At 43.9% G+C, this 15,194-nt stretch overlaps 1 protein-coding gene across 7 annotated transcripts in view; it reads right to left on the bottom strand.

Annotated features, from left to right (window-relative positions):
• Positions 1-15,194, bottom strand: part of CC2D1B (coiled-coil and C2 domain containing 1B) — a 68,368-nt gene that overhangs the window by 9,359 nt on the left and 43,815 nt on the right. For all 7 annotated transcript variants that reach the window (XR_004646878.1, XM_034779660.1, XM_034779659.1 and 4 more), the window contains exons 17-22: positions 10,948-11,006; positions 10,596-10,712; positions 9,938-10,011; positions 8,096-8,154; positions 5,390-5,441; positions 3,570-3,669 (exon numbers count right to left, since the gene is read on the bottom strand). Coding sequence is in view for 6 of the 7 variants with exons in the window: in XM_034779660.1 (XP_034635551.1) it covers positions 3,570-3,669; positions 5,390-5,441; positions 8,096-8,154; positions 9,938-10,011; positions 10,596-10,712; positions 10,948-11,006 (461 nt within the window). In the remaining variant the exon portion in view is untranslated. The remainder of the gene's footprint in view (positions 1-3,569; positions 3,670-5,389; positions 5,442-8,095; positions 8,155-9,937; positions 10,012-10,595; positions 10,713-10,947; positions 11,007-15,194) is intronic.

Below are 15,194 nucleotides of genomic sequence, written 5' to 3'. Positions count from 1 at the left end.
TTGTTTAACACAAGAGCCTGCAAAGACAGACCCCATCTCTGATTAATTCTGGGGAGTCCACAGCTGAGAATATGAAGTGTCTCACTCCAGGCCATGGCTTCAGAAGTTTAATTTGCTCAGAACCAATTTTAATAATATATTGCATGTGTCTTCTGGTTCCAGGCAGTGCATGAAACATTTTAACTCAATTTGGCCACATTCCACCATTTCTAAAGTAGACACATTCGAATACGGAACATACCCACAGTAAATATTCATTTACATGGCACTGTAATGGTACACAACCCAGCATATTAGGAGTGTGATGCCAAAAATATAGTAAGAGAAACTCTTGGAACACAGGCTGGAAAGTTTATAAGCAAGAGTTGTGGGTGGGCTTTAGGACTGGAATGTATTAGGGAATGGGCAGGTTCCAAATGAATGCTCTGAAGGAGAGTGAAAGTGCCACACTTCAGGAAAGATGTGGATAAACTGAAGAAACTCCAAAGAAAAGCAACAAAAATGATAAAAGGTTTAGAAAACTTGACTTATGAGGAAAAGTTAAAAAAAAAAAAATGGGGCATGCTTATTCTTGAGAAGAGAAGACTGAGGGGGGGACCTGATAATAGTCTTCAAATATGTTGAGGGCTGTAATCAATTGTTTTCCATGTGCACTGAAGGTAGGACAAGAAGTAATGTGCTTAATCTGCAGCAAGGAAGGTTTAGGTTAGAAAGTTTTTCCTAAAATCTAACTATAAGGGTAGTTAGGTTCTGGAATAGGCTTCCAAGGGAGGTTGTGGAATCTCCTTCATTGGAGGTTTTTAAGAACAGGTTGGACAAAACTCTATCACAGATGGTCTAGGTTTACTTGGTTTTCCCCTCAGCGTAGGAGGCTGGACTACATGACCTCTTGAGATCTCTTCACCCCTACATGTCTATGATTCTAAGAGCTATGAGGGATACTTTCCCTCTGGAAAGGCTTTTAGACTTCAAAGGTGCTTTGAAGGCAGTGGAACAGCGTGATGTATAGGACAACAAGGAGCTGATCTCTGGGCCAAATCATTGAGACGAGACCAAAGGAATAGTGTCTGCAGGTGTTTCTTTAAAAAAAAAGAATAACATTACCACTTCATCACCGTTGAGGGTAATGGGGAGGTAGGCCCATATCCTCAAAAAGTAGAGGAGAATGAGAAGCAGAGCGAGACACACAAGACAGAGGAGCTGCCAGTATCTGAATAAGGAGCTGGCACCTTCTTCAGTAGCTCAGGCATTGTGGGTAAGCTGCTGGCAGAAGAGATGTTCCACAGCATTCTTACCTGGCTTGATAAAGACCTCATCTACATGCTGCTGGAATATTCAATCTTTGCCCTAGAATCTGCCTGGAGAAAGCTGAGCAATGGCATTTCTTGCTCCACTCCTTTCCCTTACTGTTTGTCATTTCTGAGGCGTGCGGAGAAGGTGCTGCCCCATAAACCCCTGAGAATAAATCTCAAAACCAATCAACACAACCAGAGGGATTTACTTTAAAATCTTTTACAAATCTTTTTAAAGGCTCTGGGTCAGGCTTAGAATGAAATTAATAGGCAGCAGGTTTAAAAACAAACTAAAGGAAGTACTTCTTCACACAATGCACAGTCAACCTGTAGAACTCTTGCCAGGGGATGTTGTGAAGGCCAAAGCTATAACACGGTTCAAAAAAGAACTAGATAAGTTCCTGGAAGATAGATTCATCAATGGCTATTAAGGGATGCAACACCGTGCTCTGTGTCCCCCAGCCTCTGTTTGCCAGAAGCTGGGAGTGGACAACAGGGGATGGATCACTGAATTGCCTGTTCTGCTCATTCTCTCTGAAGCACCTGCCATTGGCCACTGTCAGAAGACAGGATACTGGGCTAGATGGACCATTAGTCTGACCCAGCATGGCCATTCTTATGTTCTCTGCTGCAGAGGGACACCCAGAGTTTGTCAGCTGCACATGCTTGGAAGCTCAGAGCTCTGGAGAGTTCTTCTGAAGGGGTATTTTAAGCCAGAGCCACATACCTCCGGCTGCTAGGGGGATGGGAAATGCTCCTTGAGAAGACCATCAGGACATGTAGTGGACAAAGAAAGGTTAAAACAAACGTGACCTTTTTCAACAAAGACGGCTGTGAGGTACTCCAACACTAAAATCTTGAAACAACAACAGTGATAGTTGAGCAGTCAGTGATGATGTAGAAAAGGGAAGAGGGATCAGGGGGAAGAGGAGAAGAATCAAACCTGCCTTCATTAGGGACGTAAATGGAAGATTTAGATTTAAACAAAATAAGCTTTTTAAAAAAAGTTAATATTTTCCTTGCTCATAAATTAACTTTTGTAAACAGAAAGCGATCTCAGAACAGTTCTGTACATGCCAGCAAGAGAAAAAGAACTGCACAAGCACACAGCCATTGAGATGGACAAAGGCCCATTATCCAACATCTTAGCTTAATAACAAATCATTAATTTACCTCAGAGTTAATAAATCTAGATCACTCCAGTACTAATGGATTCAAAATGAGCCCAGAGTTAGGACATTTTCTCTACACATTTTTAATTGTTAACTTCCTTTTCATCTGCTGTCTGTCTAGATATTTCTAAGGCCTCCCAATCACTGTATTATCTGAGCTACTTGTTCATAGCAAGAAGAAAGGTGCATCTCATGTGTCATTGAGATGGAGCTTTGTCTAGTGGTTAAGCACAAGACAGGGAGTTAGATTTGGATTCTCTTCATGGCTCTACCCTGGAATAGCTGTGACCTTTGGAAAGTCATTCAAACCTTGCTATGCCTCAGTTTCCACAGAAGATTGAGGCAGGTGGTATCCTCCAAGAGTGCTGTAAGATTTAATTCACTAGTAATGGCTGGAGAGTGCTTTGAGATCCTCAGATTTGGGCACTACAGAAGTGCAAAGTATTATTATAATTTGCATTTATTTATCATCCCTTTTACTATTAGTGATTTGTCAATAGATTATTAGATGTTTGTGTGTGGGTGAAAAAGATAGACCAGCAAGAGCCAAGTTTGATCATCTACTCAATTTGAGACTTAGATACAACAGAACCTCAATAATCCACAAATCTGATGGTTTCACTCTACATCTCAAAGATCTTGTAGCAGAAAGATTCAGTGAGGTGCCATATCACCCAGATTTCATTACTTTATAAAGTTAACCCACACAGCATTTAGTAGAATGCACTGAATGATCACAAATAGTTCAAACCAGGCAGCACTTATTAAAGTAACATGAATGAAATACATTTTGATGCTGTATCTTTTATTTCTTAAACTGGATTGGTCAGTGCTCGTTAACTGGTAGAATGCAGTAATTGACAACTGAGTGTACATTACTGAGGTTTTACTGTGTTTTGTAAGGGAAGTCAGGGTGCTCAGATACTCTTTGATGTAATCTGGAGACATGGTAGCATGACAGCTGTTTACTGCTCAACTGAAGAAAAAAAGGCAAATTAAATGAGTAATTCCTAAATTACAAATACTGCAAACAAATCTGTCATTTTGTTACCTCACAAGTTCACTACTACGGAATCAGGATGGAGAATAAAAGCCATAGACTTACCCTTTGTGAAATATTTCAAACTTAATTCCCTTGGTCTGAATCACTCTTCGGAAGCCTCTGTGATTTCGGTTAATGGTCAACTTGAACAGCTGATCATATTCTAGAAACAGGAGGAAAAAATGTGAGAATTGTGAAAATCATCAAATTAAGTGACTAGATCTTTTTCAGTGATGGACACATTGCATTCAGAACTTTCAGCCTACTGCAATTTGGCCCATATAACACCACTTCACACTTACATAGCAGCTTCTATCTCAAAAGGCCAAGGCGGTTTCAAATGTTAATGAATTAAACCCCACAATACCCCTCATTATCATCATCCCCACTTTACATATCTGAAGAAGAAATTAAGTGATTTTCTCAAGGTCACACAACAAATCAGTGGTAGAGCCAGGAACAAAACACCTAGGTCTCCCAGCTCTGTGCTTTAACCATAAACTATCCTTCTTGGAGCATAAGACAAAGATCCAAAATGAGAGAGAAAAAATTACTAATTCAGGAAAATAAGGATAACGGGCAATGTTTCACCAGCATAAATAACATCAGGGTAATTATGAACCACCAGAGATAGAAACAAGGGGACAGATTCCAATCTCAGCTACACTGTTGTAAATCCAGAGTACATGACTAGGAAATAGGGATCCGGCTTTTTTAACATGATTTTTGTAGTTACTATATTGAAAATTAGAAACAAAATGCTTTCAATCTTCAGGGAAAAAAAAAAAAAAGCTTGGAATCCTAACCTTAAAGTTTATTACTCCCAATCATAAACTAGTGTTTTGGAAACTCAATGCAATTCAAATGACGTGGTATGGAGGAAAAAAGGAGGGTAAACAGAATGACACAAATTTAAAGTTGACCCGCAAAGGAAGAAGAATTGGGCTTGTAACTTGTTTTGCTTCTTTATTATGTACAAAGAAAGCCTGAAGGGATTCTTTAAAAACAAAAACAAAAAAAAACCCCAAGGTTTTTCCTCCCATTTTTTTTTTTAATATTAGAAATAAGATCTAGGCTGAAAGATTCTATGACAACTATTTAATTTAAATGGTAAATGAACATTTTGGATAAAAGAAACCTTTGTTAAAGATTAAGTGCCTCTACCCCTTCAATTAAGGTGAGAGCTCACAATACATATGCTTCTGAAACATCTAGCAAGTAGGTCCTCCTGCAAGAATCTAGGAAGACCAGACTTGACATTCCTGCTATTTTAAAAAGGTAAAAACAAGTAGGGGAAAAACCCACAAAACTTGGTTTGGAAAAAACAAAGTACCAAAAAGGGGCACAATCCCAATTTTTAAAAAGTCCTTTGCTAGTCATCTTTAAGATCTGCTGTGTTGTGAAGGCAACATTTCTAACATTAGCAGATCAATACAAATGATTAACAAGATCAGTCAGGCTCATCCAGTCACTACCCTCGGAACAAATGATCAGAAAGGAAATAAAGTGTGATCTCTGAAGATTCGTAAGTGAATTATTTATGCATCCTTAATTTTTTTTTTTTTTTGTACTGGTCTGTCGCCTAACAGGGCTACTATAGTAGCCCGAACCTATTGGATGTAGCAAAGGCTCAGTGGTACTGAGCAACAAGATCATTTGATTAAGAACTGACATGAACAATGGCTCCCTGCACTCGATGAGGGAGAGTGGGGATAGAAAGTTAAACTCCTACAGCAACTGGATTTATCCTGACAAGGCCTCTGGTAACTGAAAAGAAAAGCAGTCTGCTCTCCTAGCATGGCTTACAGTGTGGGACTAGCCTGTACTCCAAAGTGGTTTTAAGGTGCAGAGTTTCACCCCCTTTCCCCAGAACAGATACAAACCTGGAGAATTGGTATTTTTAATTACTGCCGTTTTACTTTTCTGAGCTTGTTCCTATTAAAAAAAAAGAAAAGAAAAAGCAACATTTACATAAAGCCACCAACCGTTGTTGCAAATACTGCTAATATGAAGCAGTAACCTTTTTTTTTTCTTTTTTTAAACATATATGAAGCACTTGAGTTGTCCAGCATCATAGCAAAGCTATTTGGTGCAAATGGAGAGAGCTGACCCCAGTTCTCTCTGATGAAAAGATTCCAATAAAGTTAAAAGGTACAGTGTATAATATTGTAATATGACCCTTCCTAATGTACGAACAGCGACTTGGCCAGCCACAAGGAAATAAATCAGTATGTTCTCCACTATGGAAATGCACATGGTGAGATGGTCAAATGGCTGGACATGCAATGATAAGAAACAAAATGAGGTTGTGAGGGGCCTAATATGGGTCACCCCAACTGAAGACAAGTTGAGGGAGGCAAGGCTACATTGGTATGGACATGTCCAGTGGAGACCTGAGAGTTGTATTGGAAGGATGGCCCTTGCAATGATCATGGATGGAAGATGACCAAGGGGAAAGCCAAAGACTTGGTACATTGACCAGATATCAGCAAACATTAGAGGAGACCAATTTTCTCGTCCAAACAAAGGTGTACAATCATGAGTTTTGGAAGTAGGTGATACAAGACTCTGACCCCCCCAGTAGGGACTGGCAAGGAAGAAGAAGAAAGAGCTTGAGTTATAGGAGGTTATCGAGGGTAAAAACGGCATGGGCGCATTTATGATTCCAATATTTCTATTTCATTGGGGTAACAAATGTAACTAGCTAGAAACTACCAAAAGGAAATATTAAACACAAGTGCTATAGATAAGTGATATGGCCACACCTGATTCAACACTCTCATCATAAAACTAATTGGTGCGGCTATGAGACATGATAAACGGTGCACATTCTACTAGGCTATCATTCTATTCCTTCTACTGGAGCTGAAATAAGAAGCAGCTTTTGGTGCTGCACAAGGAGTCCAATGCAAGTCATTCAGGGAATTTGCCAACGATTATTCTTCCTGACAATCACTCTGCCACCAAAATGAATTAATTTTTAACGCAAAGCAGAGTATAAGCCAAATGTCCTTATTCACTCTCCAGAGAATGTGACCTAATTATCACAGCTACTTTGAAAAACTGATTCCAGCTATGAAGGAGAAATAGGTATATTTAATTTTTTGGCTAAGATGTAGTGATCTGGCTTTTTTAACACTGAAAACGAGAGATTAAAAACAGCTATACTAGCTTTATATGTATTACTTATAAAATTACACATACAGGCCTGATTTTGTTCCATTATGCTGGTGTAAATCAAATGGAGTGACTCCAGATTGACAACCACGTAACTCAGATCAGAATATGGACCAGTCCAAAGTCTCTTTTTTGCACCAGGTTTTTCCACAGGTAATTTAATAAACTTCAATAGAGTTACTACAAGTTTACCACAAGGTAAGAATCAAGTCCTGTATATTTAAAGAACCCCGGAGGGGCTATGATCACATGCTGCTGAGAGCTAGAAAATTAGGGCTAAATCTTCTACACTGTTATAGAAATATTGCACCGGGGAGTCAGTGACAGAAGCCCTGGTACATCTTCTGGTACCAGAAGTATACATGTAGAGTCCCCCCTTAGCACAGACTGCTGCACTCAGAAACTGGGGGAGAGGTATAGCACCATGCACTGAGGTTTGAATGGCAGACTTCTTTTCATTTCCTGGTTTGCCTCACATTTTTGTTAAGACAGATAACTGACTCCCCACCTGTGTCAGCTTCTTTGGGGCCATCTCACCTCACAGGGTAAACTGTGTAATACCATATCAATCCACAAACTGTCAACATTAAACACACACACACACAAGTTGGAAAAAAATCAATCCTGAATGCAAGGTGTAGTCTGTGTGCGAAGTAACAGTATTTTAACAGTAACGGTATTTTAAAACAGGTTAGACAAACATCGGTCAAGGATGGTCTAGGTATATTTCATTCTGCCTCAGCGTAGGGGATGGACTAGAGATCTCGTGAGCCCTTTCAGCTCTGCATTTCTATGATTCTATTCCCAGGGATTCTCATCAAGACAGTTGGAAAGTAGGGGCTGGCACCAATGGTTTTCCAAAGAAAGAGGAGAAAATAAATTTGAAATCATTTTGGTGGTAGTATTCAAAGGTATGTGTGTGGGGCGGACTTTCAAGGTCCAATAACATTTACATCTTTAGGGAGAGGGAGAACCTGAAAAGCTAAGTCTCAGAAGGCCCCAGTCAACGTAATGACAAAAATACCCTGAATTTTACTAGCAATTATATAAACACAGACAAATCATCTGAGAAAAGATTACTTATATGGGCCAGATCCTGTCCTCAGAGATCTGAGCATCTCCCACTGACCACAGTGGGAGTCACATGCATTTATATGAGGGTATAGTTTTTTGTCCATTTCTAAACAATCATCTAAAATGGCTTGAACTATTTATTTTTAACTAAAAAAAAACAAACAGGTTTGCAACTCAGTTATAATTCATAGTAAGCATTTACAACTTGTCAACTCCTGAAAGTAATAGGCCCACACCACCTCTAAGTTAAATCTGGCTCTATAAGCTATTAAGATAACATTGCTAAGTAATGCAAGGTTTTGGATTGAGGAACAGCAAAGGCCTGAACACACACTCACCGTATTAGGGTACTGAAATTCAAATTTCACAAACGCATCCAAATCATTTGGTGTCACACCTGTGCAAGACAACAGTCAAACAGTCAAGCCAGGGATTTTCAAAAGCACCCAATTGACTTTTAATAGGACTCATGGACCTAAATCACATAGGCTAGGTCTACACTACCCGCCTGAATCGGCGGGTAGAAATCGACCTCTCGGGGATCGATTTATCGCGTCCCGTTGGGACGCAACAATCGATCCCCGAATCGGCGCTCTTACTCCACCAGCGGAGGTGGTAGTAAGCGCCGCCGACAGAAAGCCGCAGAAGTCGATTTTGCCGCCGTCCTCACAACGGGGTAAGTCGGCTGCGATACGTCGAATTCAGCTACGCTATTCACGTAGCTGAATTTGCGTATCTTAAATCGACTCCCCCCTGTAGTGTAGATGTACCCTTAGATGCTTTTAAAAACCCCATCCACTGGAACACTGGCAATCAAAGGCAAACATTCTGCTAATGCTCTAGCTGGTTCTGAGCGCATACATAAACATTTATTATAGGGTTTTAATTGTTAAGGGACCTAAGAATAATTTGTATTGCTATGAGGCTGGGATGCTCTTGAACATCTCCTGCTGGTTGGCTGATGAGAGAGTCAAAGCAGTCAAGCCATCTCAGAGCTTTGCAAAATTTTTACAACAAAAACTGAAGTCTCATGAAATTTGAACCTGGGCCCAGTTTTGAGCAAAGCTGGGACAACTTTAGGGTTCTGCCTTCAAAGCAGATGAAACGCCGCAGTTTAAATGGAGTTTTGTTTCAGTTTTTTGGAACTGAACTGAAACTTGGGGCCCTGAGCTAATATGGACTGAAATTAAAAAGCTTTCAAAAGCTCTAAATCAGCTAGGGTTGCCAACTTTCTAATCCCACAAAACCGAACACCCTAGCCCCACCCTTTCCCTGAGGCTCCATCCCCCACTCACTACATTCCCCCTCCCGCGGTGGCTCGCTCTCCCCCACCCTCACTCACTTTCACTGGGCCGGGGCAGGAGGTTGGGGTGCGGAAGGAGGTGAGGGCTCTAACTGGGGATGTGGGCTCCAGGGTGGGGTCAGAAATGAGGGGCTCAGGGTACAGGAGTGGGCTGCGGGTTGGGGCAGGGAGTTGGAGTGCGGGGGGGGGGGTGAGGGCTCCATCTGGGGGTGCGGGCTCTGGGGTGGGGTTGGGGATGAGGGGCTTGAGGTGCAGGAGGGGGTTCTGGGTTTGGGGACTGAGGGCTAGGGCAGGTGGTTGGGTCTTGGGGTTGGGGCACAGGTTTACCTCGGGTGGCTCCCCGTCAGTGGCACAGCAGGGCGGGTTAAGGCAGGCTTCCTGCCTATCCTGACTTCTCGCTGCGCCCCAGAAGCGGCCGGCAGGTCCGGCTCCTAGGTGGAGGTTTGCAGGCGAATCTGCGCGCTGCTCTCACCCGCAGGCACCGCCCTGCAGCTCCCATTGTCCAATGGTTTCCGGCCAATGGGCGTGCAGAGCTGGTGCTCGGGGTAGGGGCAGCACACGGAGCCCCATTGCCCCCCTGCCTAGGAGCTGGACCTGCTGGCCGCTTCCGGGGTGCAGCTCAGAGCCAGGGAAGGTAGGGACTAACCTGCCTTAGCTCCGCAGCACCGCCGACTGGACTTTTAACAACCCGATCAGCGGTGCTGACCGGGGCCACCAGGGTCCCTTTTCAACTGGGTGTTCCAGTCGAAAATCAGACACCTGGTCACCCTAAAGTCACCGTATTATCCCTAGGGCAAAGAAATTTCATTCCCTACCACTAACCTCCCTATGGTCTGAGAGAAAGGCTAGAGATCAGGGTATGTTTCCTGTTCATTACCTGGGGGAGCTGGCAGGTTTATTCCCCTGACAATGATAAGATGCATTTCCGTACTGTTGAGTTCAGAAAATATCCTGGAGAGGGAAGAAGAGATACAAAATACAGGTTCAGTCTAGTAGCCTGGCATTTCCCAGCCCACTGAAAGGCCACGATTCCACTGCTGTAGTTCAGAGACATGACACTTGGCAAACATGAAAGGGAATGAGAGTCCTGGAGAAAAGCCTATTTCTACATAAATCTCAACTCAAGAATTGGAGAGGAGAGGGAAGGCAAAGTGGAAACAGGCAAAGGCATCAGTTTTTTGGTTCTGTGTTGGATCTGGGTTACAGATAGCATTGTGAAGGATGCCAAAGACAGGATCCTTAAAGACATCAGTTCTGGGGGAAAAAACATGGTTAAAGCAGGGAGAGTTGGGGGAAGATGCAGCTGGATTTGTCTTTGCAATAAAGAGACCTAAAATGGAAGTTATGAAACAGCTACTTAATAAATCCGAAGAATCCTTAAATTTTTAGAAGTCTTTTCTTAGGAATGTGGAGCAGTTTGAAGTGCCTACCTCTTGTTTGCTCTGATGGGAGTTAAAACCCTCTATCCCCTGTACATGGATTAGAAATTAGTATTCCATCCCAGACTGACAAGGATACGTTTTGACTTTTCATACCTTATTATTTTAAAGGTTCTCTCCTCAAAGTGATGGCTGGGGGGATCCATTCCCTGGGCCTGTGCAAGTTGCAGAATCTCCAGGTCCTTTTTACATCCTTGTGCCAGTTTTTCAAACCTGTAAAGCAGTGGTGGAGATCACCCAAGGACAGTACACAGTATTTCACTAGGTACAAGACACAGACTGATTCACTCAGCTTCACCACCTCACACCACAAGTAAATCAGTGACCAACAACCCACAAACACCAATCTCCTTTTGTACTGGAAAGCATGGCAGCCCCTGTTCCGCGTAGACCCAGGAAAGAAGTGACCACGTGACGTGATAAATACAGATGGTAGCAGCAGACTTACCGGGCTGTTTCAGTTATGTTTCCCAGATGCATGAACTGCCTGGAATACTGCAAACATTTCTATTAACAGAAAAAATAAGTAACAATGATTATCCCATGCTACACATCTCTGAATAAAGATTTCAGATTGAGGACCTGCATGTTACACAGAAGAAGAGAAGAGAAGGTTACTCACGCTGTGCAGTAACTGAGGTTCTTCGAGATGTGTCCCCCTATGGATACTCCACTTGTAGATGCAGCAATGCCCCCTGCGCCCGGGATCGGAGATCTTCATCAGTAGTGCCTATCGGACCGCACATGCGCACCCCCCCCGCTCGCACCGTGCGCAGGACATATATATAGCTCTGTGCGGTCTGATCGCCCCCAGTTCCTTCTCTGCCACAGAGCTTATGTTTTCGGCTCCGAAGCAGAGGGCAGGAGGGTGGGTAATGGAACTCCCATAGGGACACACATCTCAAAGAACCTCAGTTATTGCACAGAGTGAGTAACCTTCTCTTCTTCTTCTTCAAGTGATGTGCCTATGGGTGCTCCACTTGCAGGTAACTAGAAAGCAGTGCCCCTAATTGGAGTGTGGCTGATGAATAGGCCTTGCATCCAAATAGATCTTGAGGTTTCCTATCTCTATCTGGATTATTAGAACGGGATTGGAACTGATGGCCTCTCTCTTGCACCACACTGACCACCGGAGAATTTGGGATGGGGTGCGAAAATAAGCATTTCAAATCCTTCCCTGGAACATAATATTTCCTGTTGGTGCATTTGTAGGTTGGTGGAATAGACGCTGGAGTCTGCCACAAAACCTTTGTGGGGGTCAAGAAGAGCCTCACTGATCACAGTGCGATCTTGGGAGAAGAGAACAGTTTATGCTGCTGGTCTTTAACTTCCTCCAATAGGATCTGTAAAGATTCTGCAACCCTGCGGAATAACTTCTGAAAGTGTCTGAAGTCGTCGGCAGATGTGAGTGGTGGGGGCATGATAGCCTCATCAGGTGAGAATGAAAAACGCAAGATTGGTGGAACTTCCTTCTCCTCATGTTCTTCCTGTTCATTTGGTGCCAGCGGTAGTTCAACCTCTTAAGGGTGAGAGGCCGATGGAGAAGGGAGAGGTGTAGGTCTCCGTTCATACTCCCTGGTAGGGTTCACGAACTGTGCCCTGTACACAGCCCAATGGTCATAATACGGCCAGTTTGGTGGGAGTGTCACATGTGGTTGATCATAATATATGGAGATATACCTATCTCAGAGTTGGAAGGGACCCTGAAAGGTCATCAAGTCCAGCCCCCTGCCTTCACTAGCAGGACCAAGTACTGATTTTGCCCCAGATCCCTAAGTGGCCCCCTCAAGGATTGAACTCACAACCCTGGGTTTAGCAGGCCAATGCTCAAACCACTGAGCTATCCCTCCCATCATGGTTGCATTCATGGTGGCCACTGCCAGGCTTGAGGACCAGCGGGAGATTGTGTATAGTGAGGATAGGCAGTTACGAGTTGCCCGGTAGTCGAGGGAACAATAGAGCCCTCGCCTCTTCTTCATCACTAGGGAAGGGAGGTGCCATTCTTGGTGGAGAGAGGGAGGAGTGGTGCAAGTCTGGAGAGGAAGGTGGAAGTGAGGGAGGTCACACTGCATAAGAGGAGACTCAAGAGTGTCAGAGACCAACAGGTCCATTGGGTATCTGAAGTCTTGGGGTACGCGGGGGTGGGGGGAGAAGCATCATTGGTGCTGATGGAAGACAACACCGAAGGAAGATGTATGTCCCTGAGACATCGGTAGATGGCGCTGGAGGCTAGGCCGGTTCCACTGGTTTGCTCGGTGCTGCTGACTAGGTCGGTGCCAACGATTTCGCTAGTGCCAAGGTCTTACTTGGTGCCAGAAACGGCATTGGTGCAGGAGCTCCTGAGGGCAGCTTGGCTTGGTCTCCCTAGAGCTGGGAAATACTGCCAAGGGCTGTAGATCTGCTCGGTTAAGACCGTTTAGACCATTTCTTTGAGCCGGTACCGGAGGTACTCAGACAAGCACTGGAGCTGTGTCCCCCGTCAGATGAGGCTGAGGTAACAGACCTCGCCAGGGACAGCGTTCTGGTGGGCTGTGCCTCAGACTGTGAGGAGAAAATCCGTTTATTGACATCCAAATGAGCAAGGGATGACATTTTCTTCAGGGGACGGGGAGAGTGAGGATCAGCAGATGACCTGGCAGAGCATGAGGGCCTCTCTGGGGAAGAGTCTGGGCCTGGGCTCAATGCCAGCCAAAGCAAATTCTACATAAGGAGGAGTTTCAATCTAATGTCTTGGTCCCTTCTGGTCCTGGGTGTCAGGCCAAGGCAGCGGGAACACTTTTGCAGGACATGTCTGTGACGTTACACCCCACATTCTTCACAGAAATCTGGTTATAATATGAATATGGCATAACTAAAATATGTTTTATGCAAGATGGGTCATGTGAAGTATCATTGAAAAGGTTATGATCTACAAAACGTGTTTATCCAATTTGTATGCCTGTATCATTTCTGTATCTGACGTTAGGAATATTGACTATGTAACAATTACAATTGTGTGGGTACTTGGGGGAACGCCCACCAGACAGTAGGCAATCAGCCTGAATGAGCCATTTAAGATGGACAATAGAACTTTGAAGATACTAATCTCCCACCTTCCTAAGAAGCTTCCTGGGACGTTGTTTTGACACTGCAGGGTCATCTGAGGATATCACCTGGTACAGAATACCACCTTGGACACTGCTGGTATTTTTCCACTGGAAACAAAGGGTTCCTGCCTTACATAAATTCTATTTAAGGCTGGGAAGTAAGGCATTCAGGACTCTTCTCCATTGCCTCCCCATACAAGAAGGAAGATTGCTAAAAACACCTGAAGGGAAAGGCAGGGGCTGAGTCTGCCGAGAGAAATAATTGGAACTCTAAGCTAGAGAAACTCTGCAACCTGCCTAAAACAACATTTAGGGTGAGAAATTACATTTTGTAACCTGTTTCTTGAGTGTATTAAGCTTAATTTGTGTGTTTTGTTTTATTTGCTCAGTAATCTGCTTTGTTCTGCTATTTGCTATCCCTTTTATCACTTAAAATTTACCTTTTGTAGTTAATAAGCTTATTTATGTTTATTACAAATCCCAGTTTGTACAATTCATATCTGGGGGAGCAAAAAGCTATGCATAGCTCTCTCCACGTTGAGGGAGGGGGCAATTTTTATGAGTTTGCACTGTGCAGATCTCTCCATACAGCGCAAGACAATATTATTTTGGGTTTACACTCCAAAGGAGGTGTGCACGAGTACTGAGTAAATCCCCAAGCTGAGTCTTCGCACATAGAGCTGATTTCAGTCTGTGTCTGCAGCTGGGAGTGGCCTTACCTGTGTGTGCGCACTAGAGAAGGCTTGAGGGCCTGGCACAGCTCAGACAGGGTGAGGAAACCCAGGCTGGTGGAACCAGTGGGACCCCAACACATCAGGTGGCACGCCGGACGGGGGGTTCAATCCATCACAGTGTCCCTCTCCCAGACAGCGGATACACTGAGTGTGGCCATCCGTGGCGGGGAAGGCGGCACCTCAAGAAATGCACCTCTTAAACCCAGAGGATCTGGGCATAAGGGTGGAGGGAAAGGCTTCCCAGTCGGGAAGGGTGGGAAGCAGGGAAAAACAGAAACTCAAACTATTAAAGAACTGTAAAGGTAAAGACAAAATAAAAAAAAAAAACATTTTTTTTGGATAGAAGAGGAAAGGAGAAGAAGAAGAAAATACTACACTGCTGCGAATTCCGTCTCAGACCAGAAGCAGTAGAGAGGGAACTGGGGGCGGTCGGATTGCACAGTGCTATATATAAATTCCCATGCACAGCACAGCGCAATGGGGGGAGGTTTGTATATGTGTAATCCGATGGTCACTGCTGATGAATCTCTCTGATCCCAGCCACAGGGGGTGCTGCCGCACTTACAAGTGGAGCACCCATAGGGACATCACTCAAAGAACGACTCCCAGTTTGTCCAAATCTCTACAGGTGACTCCATCTCCCCTCCCCGCCATTTAAAACAAACAAACAAAACCAAATACAGTGTTAGCTTAGTTTCCTCTGCCTTCTGTCACTTTTCCTCTAATAGTTTTAGACATGGCATTCACCCCAGGATTAGCTGTGCCCTAAGGATTAAGGCTAATGTTTTCAAACTTGGGTGTCCAAAATTAGACACCTAAACCAATGGCCTGATTTGCAGCAGTGCAGTGCACAAGGGCTCCCACTGACTTCAAAT

Source organism: Trachemys scripta, chromosome 8, assembly GCF_013100865.1.
Source record: "Trachemys scripta elegans isolate TJP31775 chromosome 8, CAS_Tse_1.0, whole genome shotgun sequence".
Taxonomy (NCBI): Eukaryota; Metazoa; Chordata; order Testudines; family Emydidae; genus Trachemys; species Trachemys scripta.
The sequence above is the reverse complement of the archived record's forward strand: the minus strand, read 5'-3'. Positions and strand labels throughout refer to the sequence as shown.